The sequence below is a fragment of the Podarcis filfolensis genome, assembly GCF_964270895.1.
Source record: "Podarcis filfolensis genome assembly, chromosome: 4".
NCBI lineage: Eukaryota > Metazoa > Chordata > Lepidosauria > Squamata > Lacertidae > Podarcis > Podarcis filfolensis.
This window is the reverse complement of record NC_139607.1, coordinates 49,522,982-49,547,184: the sequence shown is the minus strand read 5'-3', so window position 1 is coordinate 49,547,184 and position 24,203 is coordinate 49,522,982. Positions and strand designations below refer to the sequence as shown.

The 24,203-nt window shown below is 41.3% G+C and overlaps 3 protein-coding genes across 3 annotated transcripts; all 3 read right to left on the bottom strand.

The window, feature by feature from the left end:
• Positions 1–868: 868 nt before the first annotated feature.
• Positions 869–4,937, bottom strand: LOC310761681 (trefoil factor 3-like). The gene is made up of 4 exons (XM_083611803.1): positions 4,799–4,937; positions 3,099–3,245; positions 1,910–2,059; positions 869–1,112 (listed from the first exon to the last, which is right to left on the bottom strand). The coding sequence occupies exons 1-4, from the start codon at positions 4,878–4,880 to the stop codon at positions 1,105–1,107; spliced, it is 387 nt and encodes a 128-aa protein (XP_083467929.1). The 5' UTR covers positions 4,881–4,937; the 3' UTR covers positions 869–1,104.
• A 3,722-nt stretch (positions 4,938–8,659) lies between these two features.
• Positions 8,660–17,344, bottom strand: LOC310762122 (uncharacterized protein). The gene is made up of 6 exons (XM_083612607.1): positions 17,144–17,344; positions 13,502–13,629; positions 12,611–12,763; positions 11,895–12,050; positions 10,497–10,643; positions 8,660–9,003 (listed from the first exon to the last, which is right to left on the bottom strand). Exons 2-6 carry the CDS (start codon positions 13,581–13,583, stop codon positions 8,831–8,833), a joined length of 711 nt encoding a protein of 236 aa, XP_083468733.1. The 5' UTR covers positions 13,584–13,629; positions 17,144–17,344; the 3' UTR covers positions 8,660–8,830.
• A 1,277-nt stretch (positions 17,345–18,621) lies between these two features.
• On the bottom strand, positions 18,622–21,148 carry LOC310761863 (trefoil factor 3-like; the record flags this gene model as incomplete). Its single annotated transcript, XM_083612060.1, has 3 exons — positions 21,006–21,148; positions 19,494–19,640; positions 18,622–18,761 (listed from the first exon to the last, which is right to left on the bottom strand). Exons 1-3 carry the CDS (start codon positions 21,070–21,072, stop codon positions 18,622–18,624), a joined length of 354 nt encoding a protein of 117 aa, XP_083468186.1. The 5' UTR covers positions 21,073–21,148.
• Between the last annotated feature and the right edge of the window lie 3,055 nt (positions 21,149–24,203).

Genomic DNA, 24,203 nt, shown 5'->3' with positions numbered 1-24,203 from the left:
GACAGTCTATAATTCATCCATCTACTTTGATATGTCACTGAATTATTTTTTTCCTGTTACTGTTTCATGGTTCACTCTGTTTTTGTGGTAATGGTTTGGTTTCATAGAAGGTATGGTTCATGTAAAGTAAGGAGAGGGTTGAGGAAGCAATATCAGTGGATTCTATTTCAGACAAGTTTGAAACTCTGTAATGGAGATGTGCTCCTTCTGGGCCTCAGGACAATGGGAATATGAACATGTCCTCTTGTCTGATTATAACTAAGTGTTTCTTATTTATTTATTTTTCCGCCCAAATGAGAAAAAGCAGCTTCTATCGCAAGGGGAGTACTTAACCAATTAATACCCAACTGACTCACACATATGCCGAGTGCATTGAAAATGATAAAGACCAGTAAGTAGAAGAAGAAGAAGAAGAGAAGAAGAGTTTTGGATTTGATATCCCGCCTTTCACTCCCCTTCAGGAGTCTCAAAGCGGCTAACAATCTCCTTTCCCTTCCTCCCCCACAACAAACACTCTGTGAGGTGAGTGGGGCTGAGAAACTTCAAAGAAGTGTGACTAGCCCAAGGTCACCCAGCAGCTGCATGTGGAGGAGCGGAGATGCGAACCCGGTTCCCCAGATTACGAGACTACCGCTCTTAACCACTACACCACACTGGCTCTCACCGTAGCAAACTTCCCTGTTGTATGCAGAACCTTTGTATTCCAGCTACAGAGGGGGATGGACTAGATGACTGTCAGAGTCCCCTTCAACTCTGCAATGCTATGATTCCAGAAATAAAGTGATGCTTCAAGCAGCCTAATGCTTTAAAAAGAGGCAGATGTTGGCTGCATTAATATATACAGGAAAAAGTCCCACAAAATCAATAATTAAAGTTTATTATAACCTTTTATTGCTTTGAAAAGATGCCAAGCACTAATATTGTGAGCAGTGGGAGACAAAATATGTGATTAATTGTGTTATTGTGGGAATGCAAAGGCAAAGCAAAGTGTCGTGGAAGTCAGAATTACAAGAGCACAATGTGCATGATGACATGTTTTCCTTTTTGAATTGTTCCATTGGCAGAGATGCTCCTTGTGCAAATGTCCATTTCTGAAGCTTTGTTTTAACATTCTGAAAAGGCAATAAAAACAAAAAGTATAAGAACTGGGGTAGTTTAGCTCTCCCTTGTCCACCTCCATCAAATCAAGTGACAGCAGGGGTAATGTTCCGTGGTAGCTGTCTTTAATATTCTGCCCCCCCCCCCAATATGTTGTACTCAGTTACGCATGCTTATACAGACCATGGGCCTAATCATTTGCTCCCCTCATGCAAGAGAGGAAGCAGGGGCACTCTGCCTGACCACACCCGTCACATTCCTGCTGGTCTATTGCTGCACCCCTCCATGTGTTTGGGCTGACCCTTTGCAGCAGACAGCCTGCTTGACTTGTGTGGGCTTCCTGTGTGGTGTTGAATCTTAGAGGATCAGAGTTCTAGATCATTTAAAATTGCTGTACAAGTACAAAGGCTCCCTGCTGAAGACATCCAGCCCAAATGCATGGAAGGCTGCAGGGATAAGCCATCCGTAAGCAACAATGGGTGGGACCAACAAGCCTGTCCCTATCCTCACCCCAGGACTAGAATTACTGCCCTCCCTGCTCATACTAATGGACTTGCATGAGGGATAGTAACCAAATTTGGGGAAGGGTGTATGCAGTTATTCTAAAGCTTTTCACATCAGATTTCTTTCCATTTGCACTTGTCCTGTGCTACAGATTGCTTGCATGCTCACGCTGAAAGGCATTTACTATTGACTGGTAGTATAGTCTCTTGAAGATATAATGTGCAACTAAATACAAGTAGTAGCACGTGCCTCAGGACAAAATTTTGTTCCGTTTGTGCAAAGGGGGGATATATGTTTGTTACATTACCTTCTGCTACCTCAACATGGAAGAAACACCATGGAACTGCGGGGGGACGGGACTCAAAACAGCATCCTCTCTCTTCACATGCAGCAGCAGAGATTCCTGGGTATCCACAATTCTTCCTGACTTTCACCTCTGAAGGACATACCTTTTTATCTGTTTTGAATAGTTACCTGAAGATTAGTGGATCAAGGTCACAGTGTTGCTCGTAGTCTTTGTCTAGCTGATGCTGCTTTTGCCCTTGCTTTTCTGTTTTATTTGAGCTCAAGATACATGAACTATTTTGTGATTATATATATATATATATATATATATATATATATATATATATATAAATGTCCAGTAGCACCTTAGAGACCAACTAAGTTTGTTCTTGGTATAAGCTTTTGTGTGCATGCAGAAGTGTGCATGCACATGAAAGCTTATACCAAGAACAAACTTAGTTGGTCTCTAAGGTGCTGCTAGACAATTTATTATATATATTTTTCAACTGTGTCAGACCAACATGGCTACCTACCTGTATTTTGTGATTATTTCCTCTATGTGGGCTGTCATTAGTTTCATCTTACATGCCTGAACCAATTCGTGCACAAACTGGGATGAGCTTAGATACTAATCCACTAATCAACTCACATTTCTAGCAAAGCATAACAAAGGCTGAGGAAAGAAATATAACCCCTGTGGACAAATTGAATAGCATTGGATTGTATCTGATTAAATCATACTCAGAGTAAAACCATTGATTCCAAAAAGGTCTTCTCTTAGTATGACTTGATTGGGAGCAGCCCATCATCTGCTTGTACTTATATAACCACATTATCCTTAAGCAGCTGTGGGAATAGGCTATCTGGTGTACTGTACACAGCTTAGGTATTTTATTAATCCTTCATACCTAAAGGTTCATCATAAGCAAAAATGGTGTGCTTGCTATCTACCTATCTATCTATCTATCTATCTATCTATCTATCTATCTATCATCTATCTACTTTCTCTCAGGCTCTGGCATGAAGTCTAACATCAGGCAGGGTTCCAGTGACTAAGAAACAGTGGTTTTTCATATTTCCTTGGACAGTATCTATGTTTGCCTATAAGACAAGACTAACTGAATGCCTGATAGCAGAATTCCATCCCTCTGACCTGTGTATCATTTTTAGTATCTCAGAAAAGCCAGGTATACTTCAGAAAAATACATTACATTTTGGGGGGCTTGGAGCAAAGCACCAGGGCACTCCTGCAACTTCAGAACTGAAGCAGCACCCAGCATCCCGGCATTGCTGGGGAGTGATTCCAGGAGGTCCACAGTTAACTCTTGCTTTGGGATCAATGTGACATCGGCATTCCGCTGTTGAGAACAGAAATCATGGTTAGCTCTTTCCTCATGAGAACATGGTAGTCTCTGGCAGGTCTCATTGACCTTTCAATGGGAACTTCCTTCTGTTCAGATATTTGCCTAAATGTAGCCCTCAGTTGAACACCCAATGGCTAAAAGAGGGGAGGGGCACAGGTATGCATGCAAACCCCAGCCCTGTGAGTGCTGGGTTGAGCAGGAAAGTCTCTGGAGCTGAGCTGGCCTTTGTGAGGACAAGACTCTCCCCCCCCCTTCCGCCCCAATTTTCAGTTCCTGCAGGTTCAGGCTCAGTGGCTGAGAGGGTTCATGAATTTTCTATCTAATAAGAATGCAAATCATTTGTTTAGATCTCCTCTCATAATAGTGATGCCAGGGGTTTAGCCTGTTGAAATCATACAACACATGTTTCCAGTAATCTTAGAACACTTTATTATTTTATTATTATTTTTATTTATTACATTTGTACATTGCCGTATACACGCAAGTCTCAGGGTGGTTCACAACATAAAATCACAATCTGAAACAGCAAAATACATAATAAAAACAAAACCAACCCAATAATCACCCTCTCCCCAGCACATTTTAAAAGGGCACCTTTGTGAATTTGTGTGTGATAGGTAATTTCCCTGCAGGTAATTCCTGTGGGATTTGGGGTTATATTTTATCCCTCTCTCTTAGGTACCAAATCATAAGCAGCACCTGTATGGGACAGCTCTTGTACCTTTGGCAATACCCCTCTAAGGAGGCAAATTGCTAGGTATTTAAAAGATTCTGAATGCAGGTTCATGATGCACATTTGCATTATGTACATATCCTAATGTATATGTAGAGATTTTAGATTTTAGATCTATGAGAAAATGATGGTGATAGATGACTCAGGTCCCATTGGTGATATGCTTTTGCTGCATTCCCAGCAGCCCTGTAAGTAAAGTTTTTTTAAAAGTTTTTTTTAGAAAAGAAAAGGCGCAGGAGATCTAAAACAGTGCAAACAGCTCAGGGCCTAGTTCCCCCTGGGTCACCCCTAAGAACACCACTGCCCTTAACCCCTGTTTTTGGAATGCTGTTGTAAGTGGGCATTATTTTGTTACCCTTAGGGGAGCTAAGGCTTGTGGATTTTGTTAATGGTCTGCAACCTTTCCCTCCTGCAATTTGAGCTCTCGGACGTGGCTGGTTCCACTTTCTGAGTGACTTGGCTTAGCTTCAACTGTAAAGGTCATCGCTGATATCACTGAAGTGAACTGAAATTTTTCTATTGCCCACGCAGCGGAATGTAACCCTTTACTTCCTTATGGGACAGGGGGAGAAACCTTCCATATTTTATAGCTGTTACCCAGTTTGATGTGCACTCTTACAAAATATATCTAATTGATTAAGGGACTTTGTTGTGCTTCTCTTAATGTTGGTAAGAAGTTGGCCTTAAAGTTTCTCAACAGCAGGGGCAAGTTCATCCAATTCCGAATATTGGCAAGTTGAATAGGCAACATATGCCTTCATTCCATTAATGCACTATAAGGAAGGATAATCTAAGCAGCTCTTAAGGTACTTACGTGGAGCTTTCTTGTCATCGGCCAATGCACCAAGTCCTAAAATTAAAATGAGTGAAAGTATCCAGACCCCCTTCTGCTCCATCGTAGCTTCCAGCTCTTGGTAAGCAAGCTTTAAAATCAAGGAAAGTACTTCACAGTCCCTATGGGCCTTATTTTATACCGCAATTAATGTTTGTGTTCAACAGTCTGATAACAAGTTTTCAGCCATGCTCCACCTCAAGTATCTCTCTTCATTTGATTAGAAAATGTATCTAAGGGGTTTTGCATACGTGTGTGTGTGTGCGTTTGGCAACATATGAGGTGGTGCTACCTGGGTGGTAAGAATCAAATGAAAGTAGATAAACGATATTGGTCAGGGACTGTTGATTACCTCAGAGGAGACATTAGTCAGCATTCCAAACATCTGAGCAGCTTCACATGGGCAACTATTTTAGAAAGCTAAATAGACATGCATAAAAGGAAGTGTTGCTTTTTAGCCATAGTTTGTATTTCTGCATCAGATTTAGACCAGTACAAATAGCAATATTCAGCCCTAAATCAAAATTCATATGAAGTTTTTGTGATCAAGGCAATTCTTCGGGACTACTTACATTCACCCATGAAATTATCCAGGTTTTCATAGTATTATGTTTTAAAAATAATAAAGATGCTAGAATAATGTTTAACATTATGAAAAAAATGAAAATATGATTTTAAGTCTCAGAATTTCGACCCTCGTCAAACTTTTTTCTTTCTTTACTCAAGTTCTATCTTTTGTTGATTCATTTTAAGGCAACAGGGTAAAGTGCCAACTTGCTAAACATTTCTCTTCATTCGCTTCTTTGTTTGCTCCTGGATGTTCACTCTGCTGTGTAGTTCCATTGCTCCTGAATTCCAGTTTAATTAGAGAATTTCTGAAATTGGTTCTAGATCTGGAACACAAATAGTTTGCTGCGGCTATCTATTCCTTCAATTTATTTACATTCTTACTGATGCACATGTATCCTTTGCCTGTGTGCTGCAAAAAAACTGCAGTCTGGATGTGATCGTGCGCAGAACTGCACAAGAATTCTTTTTATACCAATTGTGGGGTTTTTTTTTACAGATGCCCAAATGCACTCTGTCTCCTACACATTAAAGGTAGAAACAGAAAGAAGGAAGGAAGGTTGTGGTTGTGGGGGATGAATCAAAGGGACTAAAGGGCACAGCAGAAGTCCTAGGCACTTCCCTTGTCCCTTCTCCCAGTCTGTCTGTCCTTTCTCCTTCCCATTCTTTATCTTCCTTCTCTCATACTGGCACAACCTGTCTGTCTGTCTGTCTGTCTGTCTGTCTGTCTGCCATCTACAGTCATACCTCGGGAGTCGAACAGAATCCGTTCCAGAAATCCGTTCAACTTCCAAAACGTTTGGAACCCAAGGCACGGCTTCCGATTGGCTGCAGGAAGCTCCTGCAGCCAATCGGAAGCTATGGAACCCGCGTCGGACATTCGGGTTCCAAAAGAACATTCACAAACCGGAACACTCACTTCCGGGTTTGCAGTGTTTGGGAGCCAAATGTTTGAGAACTAAGCTGTTCGAAAACCAAGGTACGACTGTATTTCATCTCTTTCCATTTCCTTTCTCCCCCTCTGACCCTGGCTATTGCCTCACTCTCTAACCAACCTCTGCTCCCATGTTCTGCATACATTGGGAGTTGCCAGGCTCAGGCCATCCAAAAAGCTATATGACTGCAGTTGGGGGGTAGGCTGTACCACCAATGCCCCCCCAGTCAGACTGGAAACCCCCATGTGACTTCTGGGACTGCAGCCCACAGTTTGAGAAACACTGCAGTATAAAATATATTTCAATGGAAAAAATGAAGATCTTTGCTCCTCGACTGGCAACAGGGCAGAAAATATCTGTGATTCGTGTCATAGCTCTGATACGCTATCAGTGGAGGTCACTGCTGTAGTCAATTGTTAACTATTCCTCTTATCTTTGAGTTGGCACTTTGTATGCCTACACACCCCTTAGCATGTGAGGACTGCACAACGGAGGTCACTGGATTTTGTAACTGTGTATGTAAATACAAGTCTGGTACCTCCAACAAACGGTTTAATCTGATATGGGCTTTGATACGTTGTTTGAAACAGCAGCAACATAGAGTTGGTAACTCCTTACAAAAGTGATTATCTTTGTTACAACAGCTCCATTACCTTTTTTCCCAACACTGTTTCAGTTAGAAAACAAGAGTTTGGGGAGGATGTCCTCCTTAGAGCTGGTTTTCAGGCATAACGAGAAAGCTCAGTGTGCCATCTCTTTCCCTTTATGATTCCCTCTCCTTTCTTTTTTTATGGGGGCATATGTAGAAGGTGCTCTGTCCCCTAACTTTCAGGCTTCCTTTCAATGTAGTAATGATATCTATGACCAATATCTTGCTATCTGAGTGGCTTTGGACATTGGAAAAGAAGTGTTGTTAGCTAGATGTGCCTTTCAGCTGACAGAATGCAGCACTTCTTGAAACAGTTGAAGGGGAACTTGCACAGGTGAAGTTGTGCAAGAATTAGCTTCATCTATCTACAGCCCATGACATTTCCCCTGGACAACTTCTCCTTCAGATGTTACCGAGGATCACTGAGAGTTGGATGTAGAAATGTCTTCATTGCTGGAACTTCTGAAGCTATTTCAGATGGCAAGGAATCTTTTTCAGTCCTCATGGAGAAGAAGAAGAAGAAGAAGAAGAAGAAGAAGAAGAAGAAGAAGAAGAAGAAGAAGAAGAAGAAGAAGAAGAAGAGTAGTAGTAGTAGTAGTAGTAGTTTGGATTTGATATCCCTCTTTATTACTACCCGAAGGAGTCTCAAAGCGGCTAATATTCTCCTTTCCCTTCCTCCCCCACAACAAACACTCTGTGAGGTGGGTGAGGCTGAGAGACTTCAGAGAAGTGTGACTAGCCCAAGGTCACCCAGCAGCTGCATGTGAAGGAGAGGAGACGTGAACTCAGTTCACCAGATTACGAGTCCACCACTCTTAACCACAACACCACACTCTCAACTCTCAAGCGAGCAGATTCCAGTGGCAGATAGGGTCCAAGAGAACAATGGGTGGAGTAACAGATGTGAATGTCTCCTACCTTTGTAGGCTACATTCCAACCCGCCAAATGTCAGAGGGTTCTGTTGCTATTTGCATATCTAATGAGGGTAAATTCAAGTTGCCATTCTAACCACCACCACACCCAGCACCAAACGTGTTCGGAAGATGAGCGTGTAGGAATTTACATGCTCAGTCGCATGTGTACAGTTCACTGCTACATGTGAGGTTGTGTGGATTGATATATTAATCCAATGCTAGTGCTAGACAGAATGTCAGTTTTCTGAGAGTTAGAATCCCACTTTCTCTAAGAATACTTTTGTGCCTCTGAACCACCTTATCCTTGGCTATTAGCAACACTGGGAGATGGGTGTGGGATCTGCTATCTGACTAAAAATTGGCTCCTGGTCATATAACCCTATGAGAGATTGCTGGAAGATGATGCCTAACCTTTGCAGCCCACCATAGGTTGTTGAGGACTCAGCCCGCAGATATCTGCATATTTGTATCCTTCCACCGCTCTACCACCACCCCCAGCTTATATTTTTGACAATTCCATTGTTTCATCTATTTTTCAGCAGTTGTGGAAACAGGGTGTCTGGGGAAGCGATTGCACAACAAACTCCATATATGTCTATTTGATCCTCATTCCAAATGTATTAATTTAGTTGCATGAACTGGCTGGTGCTGGGCTAATCTTAGTCTCTCGAGCCTCCCATCGATCTGTTATTTATTATTATTTCTAGTACATATGCTCACATTCTTCCTACTGGAGAAATTAGAACTAGTGTCAGACAACCCAACAAAGATGAACACTGGATATTTTGATAGTTTAATATATTTTAGCATAGCATATGAGGACTCCTTCTTGCTATTTATACATATGGGAATGGAAAAGGTGAGACAAAAATGTAGTGCAAGGGAAATCCTGTGGTCCCTTATTCTGCAGAGCATCCTCTTCAGTCACCCCAAACAACTTCCAGTTCTTCATAGTGAAAAATTCCCTTGCCTCGCCAAAGGTTCAAAGCACCAGGGAACATTTTGGGCATACTGGTAATGTTCAAAGCAGCATCCTTTCTTCAAGCATTCATCAGCAGAGATGCCAGGGAATCCACAACCCACCCTTTTGTTTGGTGCCATTCCACACATCTTGGGAGGTCCTTAAAATGAAAAAGAATGAGAAAGAAGAACTTTTGACTCAGAGTTTTTTATTTTTGTGTTGTTTGTTGTTGTTTTTTTTTAAAAAAAAGTTAATTGGATTGTGAAGCTGCCCCATAATTCCTCTATGTATGTGTATCAATTTCTGTCTATATTATATTATAGTATTCTCACAAAAGCTGATGAGGTTCTGGACCATGCAGCTTTACACTGCAGGGGGGAATTTACTTTATACTGTGAAAGGCTGAAGACTCCAAAGGGAAGGAAGGAAGGAAGGAAGGAAGGAAGGAAGGATCCCTCTATACATGGATGGGAGAAGCTTTCCTAACTATTAAAGTAGATGCTGATCTACTTTAATAGCCAGGAAAGCTTCTGCACCCTGCAATGTAAATTTGTTCTTCTGCCTATTTCCTCCCAGTATTATTGGATATGTCTGAGTTCTAGAATGCATAAGATCCTGGTATGTTCTGAAGAACATAAGATAGATGAAGAAGATACATTCAAATGAAAAATAAATGGGAAAGGCTTTTGATACAAAATACTCTGCAAACCAATTGGATCTTTTGTTTACTTCAATTTACTTCTACAATCATAACTTGTTGTTTTTACAAGATGTGCTATCAAGGGCCAGCACTAGGATTGGGGGCGGGGCAGAGCTATGGCCGGGTGCCCTTCAGTTAGCCCTTCTTAGCATCACTCTGATACTCTCCCAAGCTTACCAGGAAGCTGATGACAGTGGGTGTGGGTGGTTGGCAATAGCGGTGGGCCATGATGCTGAAAGCAGGGCAGCTCTACCTTTCTGGCTCCTCCTCAGACCAGAATTGTTAAGACAAGTACTAGATGAGAGAGTGGCAGCTGCTGCCATCTTCATCATTCCCAATTCCTCTGGGACTCACCCCGCTGTTTCTGTGATGGGCTGGGGCCCAGAGGCATTAAGGTGAATGAAGATGGCACCTGACCAGCACATCTCTTCACAGTGCTTGTCCAAAAAGATTTTTTTTTTTTTTACAAATAAAATAATTGAAGCTGGAGTCAGCTGACACTGGGGCTGGAGATATGCTGTCATATCCTATACACACAGAACTGAAGTGGTGGGGAGAAAAATGTGCAACTAAAAAAAATTTAAAATGGCACAAGACTGTAGTTGCAGCCCAGTGTCCTTGGAAACAGTTCCAGTAGCAACCAGACAATGCCTGTGCTAACACTGACTTGCCAAATACAATCAGAATATTCAAAAATACAGAGGGCAAAATCCTCATAATTCCATTACTTTTATTTCTGGAAAATATGGATTTTGCAATAAAAATGTGATATCTCAACAACAAGTAAATGCAATATTATAGTCCTTCCAATATTTTGGTATTCTCATTCCAGGACAGAAACTCTATGGACATGGATCAAGATGCTGTCCCTACACTGCTCTCTCTGTAGGCATACTTCATCCCTCTCTCTTTCAGACACATCTGTTGTCACAAGCAAGTTGCTGCTCTGTTACCTGTTACGGATGTTGGGTAAAAACACCACCGTGTACTAACAACATATGAATTAAAACAGCATCCTCTTCCCTGGCATTCCTCGGCAGTGATGCCTGGGTATCCACAGTCTTCCCTTGCGCTCATGTCCATTACACAATGCTGGGAAACTGTTCAGAAGAATGAATCATGTTACTGCCAGCCTTCTGTTACTTCTATAGATGTGCCTTTCATGTATTTATCTGTTTGGTTATTTTAATCATAGAATACACGAACCAATAAAAGAATTGTTATGGACCATGACTTAGGCAGAAACAATTAACAACTGGTCAAATGTTTGTGCCCAATCCTATTTTCTCACTATCATGTGGATAGGAGTTCTCTTCTACATTGGACTGGAATTTGGAGGCATTTGGAGGAATCTGGAGGCAGAAATCACTTCTATCTACCAGTGTTCTGAACAGAGATCATATAATTGTAGAGTTGGAAGAGACCACAAAGGTTATTGAGTCCAATCCCTTGCAATGCAGAAATCCTTTCCCCAGTGTGGGGCTTGAACTCATGACCTTGAGATTAAGAGTCTCATGCTCTACTGACTGAGCTATCCTCAGCCACTGAGGCTTACTGTTGCCTGCCTTGTGCTCTCTTGGGGAAGAAACAGGCTGTGGAACAGGAACTCTCCTTTTCCATTAGCCAGTCCTCAATAGGTGCATGCCCTGGTTATCTCTCGTTTGGATACATGTGGCTACTTTTGAAGGTGACTTGGAAACTACAACTAAACCAGAATGCGACAGCTAGACTGATGACTGCAAGTGGCCACCAGGATCATATAACACTGGTCCTAAAGTATCTTCACTGGCTTCCAGTACGTTTCCAAGCACAATTCAAAATGTTGGTGCTGATCTTTAAAACCCAAAATGGCCTCGGCCCAGTATACCTGAAGGAGCCTCTCCATCCCCATTATTCAGCCCAGACACTGAGGTCCTCCGTCAAGGGTCTTCTGGTGGTTCCCTCACTGTGAGAAGTGAAATTACAGGGAACCAGGCAGAAGGCCTTTTTAGTAGTGGTGCCCTCCCTGTAGAACGCCCTCCCTTCAGATGTCAAGGAAATAAAGAACTACATAACTTTTAGAAGACATCTGAAGACAGCCCTGTATCAGGAAGGTTTTTTTATGTTTGATATTTTACTATGTTTTACATGTGCTGTAAGCCACCCAGAGTGAATGGGGAAACCCAGCCAGATGGGCAGGGTATAATACTAATAATAATAATAATAATAATAATAATAATAATAATATTTTGTAACAAAGCTATTGATTGTTTACGTGACATCAGGTTACATAAGAACTTAAAGGAACATGATTGTGAATGGGCTTATATTTCCCCGCTTGAATTCGGAGAACATTAACACAAAGTCATTACCCTCATTCACTGGGGGATAGAAGCACACTGATGTGTCGGAAGCCTTTCGGTCAAAACAGCATCCAATCCTTTTGCACCTCTTGCGCGTGATCCCTTGATAGCCACAGTCCACTCTTGCTTGCGGTTCAATCATTCTCTTTGCATATTGGAGTGAAGCTATTAGAAACCATATGCCATGTTTTAGGCAGCTTGTAATGTTGCTTTCAGCCTAGGTTGAGAAATAACTCCTTGTTGGCTTAAATGAAGCTCATCAAAACCAAAATCCAAGGACCTAAATCAAGGTCCTGGAGCTTAGACCCACCCCCCTGGCACAGAGCTCAAACAGCCGAAGGACTGCCTCTTCGCACTGCAGCCTGCCCCATGTGTTAAGATGCAAAGCCCTGCTCCAAGTACATTCTTTATTTGAAGCGTGCTGTAAAATGGCACAGGAGACCAGCTGCTCTGTGGTGGCAACCAGGCTCTGAAATCCTTCCCCCAGGAAGCATGATGAGCACATCTTTAGTTATTTTAGCTATTCCATTTCTTGCCTGCCCGTCACTAAATTCATGAATCCAGAGTGAACAACTGGTGGAATTGTTTGCAAAATTTGGACAGCTGTGTTTTGATTCTCATATTGTTGCAGAAAGTGTGGATTAGGTCATGTGAAACGAATCTAATTTCTACCCTGTCCCTAGCTACTTCCCATTCCTCCCCCAAACCTTTTGTGTATCATTTACCTCTTTCTCCAGAAGGTTTGAAGCACCATGGGACATCAGGCACAGTTGCATCAAAGCAGCAGCCCTTTTCTGTGCATTGCTCTGCAGTGATGCCTGCAGAAGTGGAATCACACCTCTTTCTAGCCTTGACATCCATCAGACATTGGCATGCATCTGTTTGGAAGGAATTGCTACATTTGGAGCAACCATATTTACCATTCCATTGTAAAGTAACCAAATGTGGGGTGGACAGTTGGTGTGTCATGTTGTGAGCTGGGTTTGTAGAAAATAAATCATGTGGTCCCTTAGTACTTTGCATTTCTTCATGGATTCAAAATATCTCAACCAATTCACAAGGCTCCTATCTCCTATTGTGAAGAGTCCATCTGGCTGTAACTGGTTGAGCTTTAATGTGAGAGTTTGGGATAAGCAAATGCAGCCTATAAGTAACAGGAGCTTAACATTACAACAAGCAAGAAGTCTGCTGCACATCCATCAGATACCTGCCTCACAGGGGCTGGTACAGTCTCCTTGTCTTTGGTGCCAACATTATCATTTTATACAAACCAATGTTTGATCAGCAAGTGTGGATTGTCTTCTGTTCTCTTTGTCAACAATAATGGCGACAGTGGTTGGGTGGGTGTCTATAGGACATGGCACTGTAGCATGGGTTTATGAAGCTATAATAAGAATGCCTAAAGCAATTTATGGACTACAACAGTGGCACTCAAGGTTATCCTCAGTTGACCTCACATAGAGAGAAAGAAAATAATAATTTCTTCTATGGGTATTATTTAAGTAACAATTTATAGATGACTGCATTTGCCTGTTGTTTCATCACTTTGCTGTTCGTCACTAACTCGGCGTCTTTTGTTTATTAAGAAACAAATATTATATGCAATATATACTTACATGGTGGATGTCTTCTATTTTGGGAACAGACAGATCCTAAGCACAGGGCAGCAACCAACAATAACCATTGCTTGCATTCCATTGCTATATCCAGCTTGTTCACTTTAATACTTTCCAAGAAAACTGATCTGAAATAACATATGTTTACATTACATTTATATCCCTAAATTAAAATAATACAAATACTTAAGCTGGTTCATTTATCGGTGAAAAAATGCTGTTCAGTGGCAGATTTACGGTCCACAGGGTCCTGTGCTCAGTCCTTTTGGGAGGATCCTGTTTGTTCACCTAAATAAACAAGACTATGTCCAAAGTTATGATGGAGCTAAATGCATAATAATTGTCAATTAATCTGTCATAACCTACATTTTGTAATGCAGACCTTTGTAATGCTAAAATGGTTGAGCTCATTCAGTGATCTTGAGTTATAGTCGAACGTTAGTAATGGACTCTTTTAAGGGTGTTGAACAATCTTTCACCAGTCATACTTGATATGGGTGAGGTTTAAAAATATTAATTGTCTCTACATTTGGGAATGTGGTACTCAAACCAACGACAGGCTTGTAAAGTGCAGTGGGAGACTCTGATGATATGAAGTCCTCACTGTGACAAAATGCAGGAAGAATTGCAATTTAATTTATCTTTTATTTTTATTTAAAGAACAAAACAGGATCAGTTTCCTGAAAAGTGTGGATTAGGTCATATTCTACCCAATCAAAGCATGACACAGCCTACAGAGCTTAAACAGAGCAGGGGCAGATGTGATTTAGAATTATGAGCCTCAGAAATAAATGGTATGGCATACACAGAGTGCACCTGTCTAGCCAATGAGGAATCTCTGTTTGCATTTAATGTGATGATTCAACACTAACAACGGCCTGAGATAAAAACTCTTTGGGTTGTATTCAGTGCTAATCCTACTCTGAATAGACCTGTTGAAATTAGTGAGCATGACTAACTTAGGTCCATTAATTTTAATGGGTTTACTCGGAGAAGAACTGGCATTTGATTACATCCCTTCATTACCAGTCAGCCACATGATACATGGAATCATTGCTTCTCCTTTACCAAAGTGGCAAGAAAAACAAGAAGCAAGTAACCCCAGCACCAAAAGATAGGAAGGATCGGGCAGGATTCGATCAATGAGTCACACCAATGGAAGCTTGCATAGGGACTTCTGCTAGTGCCTTAAGGTTTTCCTCCTCTCTCCACTCCATGGGCGTCCTCCACACATCACGAATTGGCTCTGGGGGGTCAAGAGAAACCTTGGAACAGCAGGCAGGAGAAGGCAAATGATTGTGTTGTTGGACTGATCTGCTCCGTGCTACATTGAATTCCTCCCACTGTGACATAAAGGGAATCAAGTCCGTGCAGTGTGTTCCACTTCACCAGGGCTTAGCACAATTCCAGTCCAGGTTGTACAAAAAGATTACAAGCCACACAGCATCCATTGCTGGCCAGGCCTCATACTATGGTGCACTTAGTCTAAATGCTAATACTAATCCTTTTTTCTTCTCTTTTCTGTTACTCTAGGACCGGGGCCGGATTTAGGTTTGATGAGGCCCTAAGCTACTGAAGGTAATGGGGCCCTTTATATGTCCAGCTGTCCTTTGTCAACAACAAATTGTCTCTGTTTTTTGTGTTGAATACATGCTATATGGTAATTTATGGACCTAATAGCTATCTAAAGCCATTTGCACATAACAAAATATGTATTTTATAAAAGCAATTGATATAGAAATGAGCAAACCAGTGATATTTTAGGGAGCAGGCTAGCAGGCGGGGCCCATTACTTACATCACAGGAGCCTACACAACACACAACACTGTTGCTGTATGTAGGTTTTATTTTATTTGTTTTTTAGCTTATATTTTGGAAATGTACATCCAGGGGTTTTTTCTTTAATTTTTTTGGGGCCCCCCAAGAGAGTGGGGCCTGGAGCTATAGCTTGTTTAGTATATACGTAAATCCGGCACTGACTAGGACAACAATCTTCTAAATTATCTGTTTTAGGGGATAAGTTCCCCATGCTTTAAGTAAACTATATAAAATTATAAGACCGCTGAGTTATATAGTTGTAGTCAATAATTGTTTAACACTTGCCACAAATGTTTCTGCCAGAAATTAGAACAGTATTGACTACAACAATGCAGCACAGTGTTTTGATAAACACAGCCAACAGGGTAAAAGAAAAATGTCCTGATCCAGAGTATTCTGAGTAATCCTTGCTGGATCGGGTCCCTGTGACATCCCTTTGAATCATAGAATCACATGTGGAAATTGAAAAGAAAAAAAAGTTGCTGTATAAAGTGCTCCAAGAAGCCAGTCATGGCATTTCCATTCCATCCCCCCATCTTCTATTCCCTGCCAACAGACACTAACATTCTGTGGCCACTGAACATGTTGAGTCCATATCAGTCCAAAACTTTTTTACTTTCTTACTTTTTTGTATTTCTGCTGATGCCTCCCCCTTGTGCGTGGAATAATGTCATATTGGCTACCTAAGGATCACCACTTGGAGGATGAGTTTGCTGTAGTGTTGCCATCTCTTTGGTGAATATATGTGTACATGCCTCACATCTAAGTGCACAGATCTGTAGAATGGGACTATGAACAATGATAACACTCCAGATCTTGCTCTTGAGAGTCAAAAAAATATTAACCTAAAGATATTATTTCCAAAATAGTATAAAAAGTTTTTTGAGGCATACATTTTAAGCATCATTTGAAACCATATGGCAATGATTTACTGTTAGGGTTCCAAGGAGTTGCTTAAGAGCAAGCAGGCAAATGCCTCCCTGCTCGGCTGTGAAGCCTTGCTTTTGATGCCAAAATTAACTTTATCTGTCCAGAGCGCCACTCTCCCATGGCTGGCTCATTCACTGGCAGAATTCGTGAGTGGGTGGTCCTTAAACCTTTCCCAGTAAAGCAGTTTCTTGACGCCCAGTGTTATGTACTGAGTTGAATAGGATCCAAACTGCAGCAGTCTGATTGGTCCTAGAACAATAGGATCCAAAAGGCAGCAGTCTGATTGGTCCTAGAACAATAGGATTCAGAATGCAGCAGTCTGATTGGTCCTAGAACAATGCAGCAGTATGATTGGTTGGCAGGAACCACCCAGTCATGCTCCAGATAGAAGTGAATCCACAACTTGATTGGCTTACAGTAGAATTCCGGAATTAGCCAATCATGTGCAGCCCATTGTGTAAATAATGTATATAAAGCAGATACTTTGAGGGGACTTCCATTCATTCATTCCTCCTCACCACTATGAGCTGAATAAAGAGCATGAAATCACTTTGCGACTCTGAGTATATTTCACCCAGTCTGCGCCTCCCCTCTTGGCGTGAAAGCTTACTGCGCAAGGAGGGTGTGGGTAACGGAGGACCTCTCTCCTCCCCGCTTTGCCCAGGCAAGGTGTCCTGGCACCGCCTCACCTCCTCCGAGCCCTGAAGCTCCTCTCCACTGGAGGCATGGTTACTCTCCTCCGCTGAGGAGGAGCTGCTTCCCACGATCTTTGGGGGCTCTCTGTAATCCATCCGGCTTTTCCCCTCTCCCCCCTGAGCCGATGGCAGTTCCCTGACATTTACATAAAGTAATGTACAGAGTAAGTAAAAGAAATACATAGAAATTTTGGCTTACTTGAAATGGTGAGAAGCTAGACATAAGTGGCTTGATTCTGGTGCTGCTAGACCTAGATGTTAGATAACAGAAAATTTCCTGTCTTCTTCAGTCCCAAGGATTATTCTTTGAATAATGGCTTTTAGTTTGCAGATCAGCGTCTAATAGCCGTGATGTCACACCATGTCTGAACTGAGCCTACAAGCTTCATTTTTTAAAAGGACAAAGGACAAAGGGCTTTTTTATATGTGATAGTTCAGGCTCTGGGCAGAAAGCCAAGCTTCCCAAATGTTTATCTGCTGTTCAGCTAGTTTACTGTCCTCCGACCAGATCCTATGAGGAATCCGATCCAGAGGAACAATCAGTACCCAGATATGTCATGACCTCTGGAGCTGTACTTGCATCCGGAGTCCACCCAGGAGGAAGCGCTCTGTTTGGGAGGCAATAAACAGTCACCATCATCAGATGCAATGCTGAAGGGCAGCACAAAGTTGTTGCCAGGTAGATAAGCATTTGGGCAGAGAACATAAGGCAAGGCACTTCTTCCCAGAAGATACTTCATGCAGTGCTACAGGAAACTTAATTGTTTTCAGTGCCAGATTTATGTATAGGCTAAGTAGGCTGAAGCCTAGAGCCTCTAAATCTAGGGGGCCTCGCCAGCCAGCCCGCTCCCCAGTGGGCAGTCTCCTCTCTATTATGGTATGGCAGCACAAGCCACTCTACACTTCCATCACAAGATTAGGATGCATTTTTCTGTAGGTGATGATTTTGTATGGAGATACCAGACCAGATGCAACAAAACAATGCTCCCTTACACTAGTATAGCCTACAAACCAGAGATGAGAAATCTGTGGTCCTTCATATATTGATGGTCTACAACTCACGTTATCCCTGATTGTTGGGAATTAGAGTCCAGCAACATTGGGAAAGCCACAAATTGCCCATCTGTGCTATAAATGGTGGCTGAGCTCAATAAAATGTGCAAAGATGGGGATGAATGCACAACAGAGATACAGTTCATCCCTTATAGAGCCAAGACTCCCTGGAATAAATCTCTCACTCCATCCATTGTCACATGGAATGATCATAAACTCAGGGAAAACATAAAAGTAATTGGTGTGCATTTCTTTTTCTCTGGCCCGCTGCAGTTCTTTTTGAAAGATGAGTCAATCGCCGTCTTGTGTCCTTAACAACATCGCTTCACACACCCCTCCCCTCCTTCCCTCCCATCTCTGGGATAGCCTAAATGTTTAAAGAGCAATTTACCATTTTGGGGTTTTTTTCTGAGAAAGCTCTGGTATTTTCTCTGTTTCCCCATGTGGTATATTATGATGGCATTCTGCCCTCCAGCCTCGCACCCAAAGTTGTTCATGCTGTGCACCTGATTATTTTGGTAAACACTTAGTAGCCAGTTTTCTGAGCCAGTGCTATCAAACAGACAGCAGCCTATCCTCTGGCAGAACAGAGCAAGGGCCACAGCGGGAAATGATTTCCCTACCCTAGAAAAACAGCTCTTCTAGCACATTTGATCTAAATTCTCCACAATTGTGCATTGGAAAGGCTTGTTTCTTCAATATAGGGAAGTACTTGGCAAGCATGTATAGAGATGAGGGTGGGTGCATCCTACTAAATGTCTGAACTTGAAAGAAAGAGAAGGAAAGCAGAAATTAAGGACACAACACACTTTTGCTTTGATTTATTGCTTCAGGAAGGAGCAAAGGGCTGAACAGTAGGGGGGGAGAATCAGAAGAAGTAATCTATAGCATGGTTTAAGTGGTTCAATTAGTCTCAGAATTCTGCAGGATCTCAGTTGCCAACATTGTCAAGAAACAGGTCCGTGATGATGAAGTGCCTTGTGCACAGCTTCTTCGTGTAGAGAAGTGGTTCCCACTATCACTGAATCCCTTCCTTATAACACACACTCTGGATGGAGAAAGTGAAAGAATAACATCAGCCACACAATGCACTTCATCAGAGCATTTCTCGCCTCAAGCATTTTTAAAAAATTCTCATTTAAACATATTGATGCATGTTCCAAACATTTCCCAAATGATCAACATAAAATAAATAGAATTTTAGTGATGAGAAAGGTCACTTAGCTGCCACCCAAAACAGCAGTCCATTCATCTTTTTTAACCTCTTCCCTGCACAACACCAATACTTGTAATGTCAGAAGCAGACTAGCACAACTTTAAACTGATTTTGGGATTCAGTCCTGCCTTGTGCCAAGGTTAGGTTAATGAAAACTTTTAGAATAATTTAAGTTCTTATAACAAGACATTCATATTGTACTTTTATGTGCCAAAAATCACACACATTAAATGTATTTGACACTGGAATCCAAAAAAGAAATAGAGTTGTGGATACTAACCTTCTATTGAAATGGGTTTGAAGCACCAGGGGGCATCAATCACGTTTGAATCAAAGCAACATTGCCTTGCACTGCATTCAATTTCGCCAATGCCTGGGTAGCCACAATTTTCTCTTGATCTTGCTGGAACATTGCATTGTCCTGAAGCTGTTTAAAGCAAAGTTTGATATCAACAAGTTGTTTTCTGTGAGGGAGATGATCATGAATGCTCTTTATATAGGCACCAAGCACCCTCATAAATTCATGTACTCCTTTGCTTTTTAAATACATCTATTTGATCTTCTTGTAATCATCACACTAATTACAATTCTAGTCACAATAACACTGATAATTTTAGTGCAAAAGTAACCCTGGTATTTTCATCATTCATTGCTTTAATGTCAGTCAATGTTTATTATGGCAAACAGCCAGCATATTAAACCAGAAGAAGGGAGAGTTCCCTGTTTGCCACACAAACACAGCCCCCACTTCAGAATGAAGAATGAAAGCACAACTTCTTAAAGAAGCACCTGCCCTATCATTGCTCTAGAAAAGACGAAAAATTCTCTTCATTCAAGAGAATAACACAATGGCCTGTTATGGCAGCAACATAGGTTTAATGATCAGAACCTTGTTGCTAGATTATTATGTGTGCAATAATAAGATCAAAATCAGTTTGAAAGCCTGATATATAGATAAACCAAAATTATTATTTTCAGACACATATTCAGCTTACCACATGGTTTTATTTGAGATATTACATATCCAACATTGGACATGGGTATATTTGTTTGTATACTTGGAAAAAAATGCCATAATATGCCATATAACAAAAGATTCAGTAGCTGCCACAAATTCCCAGCTTTCATTCTTTTTAATTCTATTTTTAATGAGCTAATTTGGTTAGTGTGGGCTGTATATTTGTTAAAGGAGCTTTAGAATATATGGACATTTAGAAGCAGAAGCTGTCTATGGTTAGAAGACACAGCATCCATCCACTGCCACATGGAATGTATTGGCACCAATTCCGGTTCTTTTGCATGTCCCTGATTTCCGCCTGTCTGAGCAAACTTACCAACATCCTAAATGCCGTCTATGACAAATCTCCCCCCACCTCTTGCCCCCTTTAGAAATAACCAGAGAGTAAATGTGGGTGAGCTATTTTTTATATTCCTATAATAAAATAAAACCAACTTCATAATATTCACACATTATTAAACACTCCTACTTCAGGTTTTCTTGGTTTCAAAATACAGGGTTTGGGGCTCAGAACATAAACAGGAATGAAGCCTTCTTTATTAGAATTGCACAGAAATGCATTCCTAGATCGCTCTCCAATACTGCCCCATCAAGATGGCCAGATCTAGCAAAATATAAGAGAAAGTTCACCCGCCTTTTAGAACTGATATTTTGGCTGCAGTGCTACAAGCAGAACTGCAGAGGCTTGCACCGCTAGTGTAGCTTCATTGTATACCACTTGATTTTTCATATAATATAAATGATAAAAGAAATACTGAAAATGCGTGCACTTACGCAGCAAGGCATTGCTGAGCCCTACAATGGTCAAAATGGCCAGAACCCAGATCATTTTGTTTCCCATTGCAGCGTCTGTGATCAGCCTCAAGGAAAGGAAGGTGGAGAATCTGTAAATGAGAACCACACCAGAGAGAGTTTTGTTTTATATATTGGCTGTGTTTGTTGGCTTGGTTTCATAGAATATTTGCCTAAGGTGGTGCTTTTTGGATTCATGTTCCTGATATCTCTTTTTGATTAAAATTAGACCATTAACACATTTACCAGCATTCACTGTGACTGGTTTTCCCTGATAGCAGTTCTAAAAGAAAAGAAAACTGGTTCATATATTAAACTTTGCTAAAGGCTGTTTACACATAGGCAGGTTCCACCCAAGGCTCCAGCGTTTACTCTTTAAATCCAGTGTGTCATGGGAGTGAGCTTTGGGATTAGACATACACCCTGTTTATTGGGATCAGACATACACCCTGTTTATACACCATTCATTGATGAGCCAGGGTAGGTAGAACACATGCAGTTGAAAAGAGATCCCCAGTATTATACAAACCCATGCCTGCCAAATGGATTGCTTTTGCCATTTTGATTTCCCCCTAGCTCTGTGAACATGAGTGGTATGAAAAGAGGATGCTAGAGTGGGTCAAGTAATTCAGACAAGTGTCACCTGACAGATTCCCTTTGGTTGGCAGGATTAAGATAGATGGCCCTGAATGGCAGGTCTTTGCATAGCTAAGGAAGTAGCCAGACTCTATCTGAAAGCAGTGTGCGTCTTTTTTCCTCCCACCTTTTCCCTACCTGTGGGGATGATGACTAAGATGCTCTCCATAAGAAATGTGGTAGTTCTGGTGGCTGCCCTAGAAATTGGATGCAGAGCAGTGGATTTGGGGCATCTATTAAAATTAAGCTGCCCCTTTAGTCAGTATATATGTGTAAATAAAACCATACATGGCAATAAAAATCACATATCGCAAAAAAAAACCACCCACTTCCAGTGAAATTAAAACAGGGTACACACTTAGTCAAAGGAATTCCGACCCTAAAGGCTTTAGGCAACATGTGGAGACATGTTACAGCAGAGAGAAGTAGTTCTGATAGTAATATTTCACCAGGTCTTTGGCCTTGACTATATATATAGATAGAGATATATATTCCTTGGTTCTCTATTGTATTTATCTGGTCAGAGGTGGTCATGCTGATACTTGCATTTGTCATTTTTAGCCATTTGTTTTTAATTTTTAAGCCATTTTGAAGCCATTGGAACAGAAAAGCAGTCTAAAAATACTAACATAATGTAACTACTAGATTACATTAAGGAAGAATTACATACACTCTGCAGGGTTGCTTCTCCCCTTCCCCCCATAAAGTCAAGAGATGCTCATCACAGGACTGCAATGTGTAATATTGCCAATTCTTAAACTCAAATTCTGGTTGCATTTTTTCAATCCAAAGTCAAAGCTGTGTACTCACAGTGGGTCTGGCTACAGCTGCTGCCTATAACCTTCCCTAAAGTTAAACAGCATATTTGACTTGCATACAGTGAAATAAATCTCTTAGATTTAATTCTAGAATAGAGAGACAAGTAGTTATGTGCTGTTTGCTCATTGTTTCTTAGGGGAGAAAACACTGCAAAGATTTACCAGCAGAACAGACTGTCCTAATTTAGGAAAAGAAGCTATTTGTACCAGAACTGTACCTGATTGTGGGATGGAGGGGGTGGGGAGCAGGATCACACCAGCATTATAAAGTCTTATTTAAAACATTTATGGAGATGTGCACTGCAACTTCACCACAGTTGTACAATATTTAATGTATAAGATCAGTTTTAATTCCCTGTGGATTGTCAAAGTGTTCAAGACTCTCATTTACTTCTGGGACAAAGAGTGAACAATTGCATTTCTTATGTTTTATGAATTACTGTACAGTTCTTGCAATTTCTTTCTCAGATCAAAGTACAACTAATCAATGGGAAACACAGTCAAACAGAGAGGGAGCCTCCCAATTTCTTTCTTTTCTTTTCCTGATGGACTGCAACTCCCACCATTGCTCACTAATAGCCATGCTGTCTCGGGCTGGGGAGAGCAGGAGTTCAACAATATTTGGATGGCTGCTGGTTCCCCCTTCCGGTACTATTGTTAATGTGTTTCCCATTGGTTTGCCCTGCTTTTATTTTAAACAGCAGTTTTCAAGAACTGTACGGCAACTCACTAACAATGAGAAACACTCTCCTTCACTTGTCCCAGGAGTAAAGGCAATAATTTGCATGCATTTGTATGCTATGTTTTCATCTACTTTTCTGCATCCACTGTTGCATGAGATTTTCTAGGGTGTGAAATAGTTAACAGGCCCAACGGCTTGTACCAGAAGCCTTTAATGTGTTACTGCTTGTGAAATTTATGCCTAGCTTAAGTGGTTTCTTCCCTTTCTAAATGCTTCCTGTGGCCGCTGTCACAGTGTTCCATTGCGCCAGAAGCGGTTTAGTCATGCTGGCTGCATGACTTGGAAAGCTGTCTGTGGACAAACGCTGGCTCCCTTGGCCCGAAAGTGAGAGGAACGCCGCAACCCCATAGTCACCTTTGTCTGGACTTAACCGTCCTGTGGCTATAATGCAATCATGTGGCAATGTATGTGCTTTACATGCTGGTTTTGGCTGGTACCTCTGAAGCTGTTAATCTGCTTGTATATTTCCTCCAAGAAGCTCAAGGTAACACGGTTCTCTCCTTGTATGGTAAGTTAGACTGAGACACAGTGGCCCAATCTGCATTATATATTTAAAGCAACATCATATGACTTTGAATAGCCATGGCTTTTCCAAAGAATGATGGGAAGTGTAGTTCATTAAGGGTGCCGAGAATTGTATTTCCTTCACAGAACTACAATTCCCACAGAACTGGGAAGAGGGATTCTTAAACCACATTGAAAATTGTATCTCAGTGACAATGCTGTCTAGTCTCCCTGCAACAAACAAGTTATCTGGGTATAGTCATAAAGAAGGACACCAGTATTATTCACTTGGGATATAGGTGTGGAAATCACTCCACCATTTCGCACACCACTTAACAAAGAGAAATATGCTAGTTTATTTATAATTTCTTATAAATACTGAGACAATACACTGGGGCTGGATCAACATTGATCGTAAAAATGTTATTAACTAATGTTATGTGTGGAAGTGTATGGAAGTGAGAGCTGGACCATAAAGAA

What these genes read in the sequence shown, in the direction of transcription:
- LOC310761681 (XM_083611803.1), bottom strand. Translation starts at nt 4,880, where the DNA reads ATGGAGCAGAAGGGGGTCTGGATACTTTCACTCATTTTAATTTTAGGA. An exon ending in CGATGACAAGAAAGCTCCAC is followed by an intron (nt 3,246 to 4,798) that starts GTAAGTACCTTA and finishes TGTTCTCAACAG; the next exon opens with CGGAATGCCGATGTCACATT. An exon ending in TGCTCCAAGCCCCCCAAAAT is followed by an intron (nt 2,060 to 3,098) that starts GTAATGTATTTT and finishes TATTCAAAACAG; the next exon opens with ATAAAAAGGTATGTCCTTCA.
- LOC310762122 (XM_083612607.1), bottom strand. Translation starts at nt 13,583, where the DNA reads ATGGAATGCAAGCAATGGTTATTGTTGGTTGCTGCCCTGTGCTTAGGA. An exon ending in CAAACCTTCTGGAGAAAGAG is followed by an intron (nt 12,051 to 12,610) that starts GTAAATGATACA and finishes GGTTTCTAATAG; the next exon opens with CTTCACTCCAATATGCAAAG. An exon ending in CTATCCCCCAGTGAATGAGG is followed by an intron (nt 10,644 to 11,894) that starts GTAATGACTTTG and finishes TCTTCTGAACAG; the next exon opens with TTTCCCAGCATTGTGTAATG.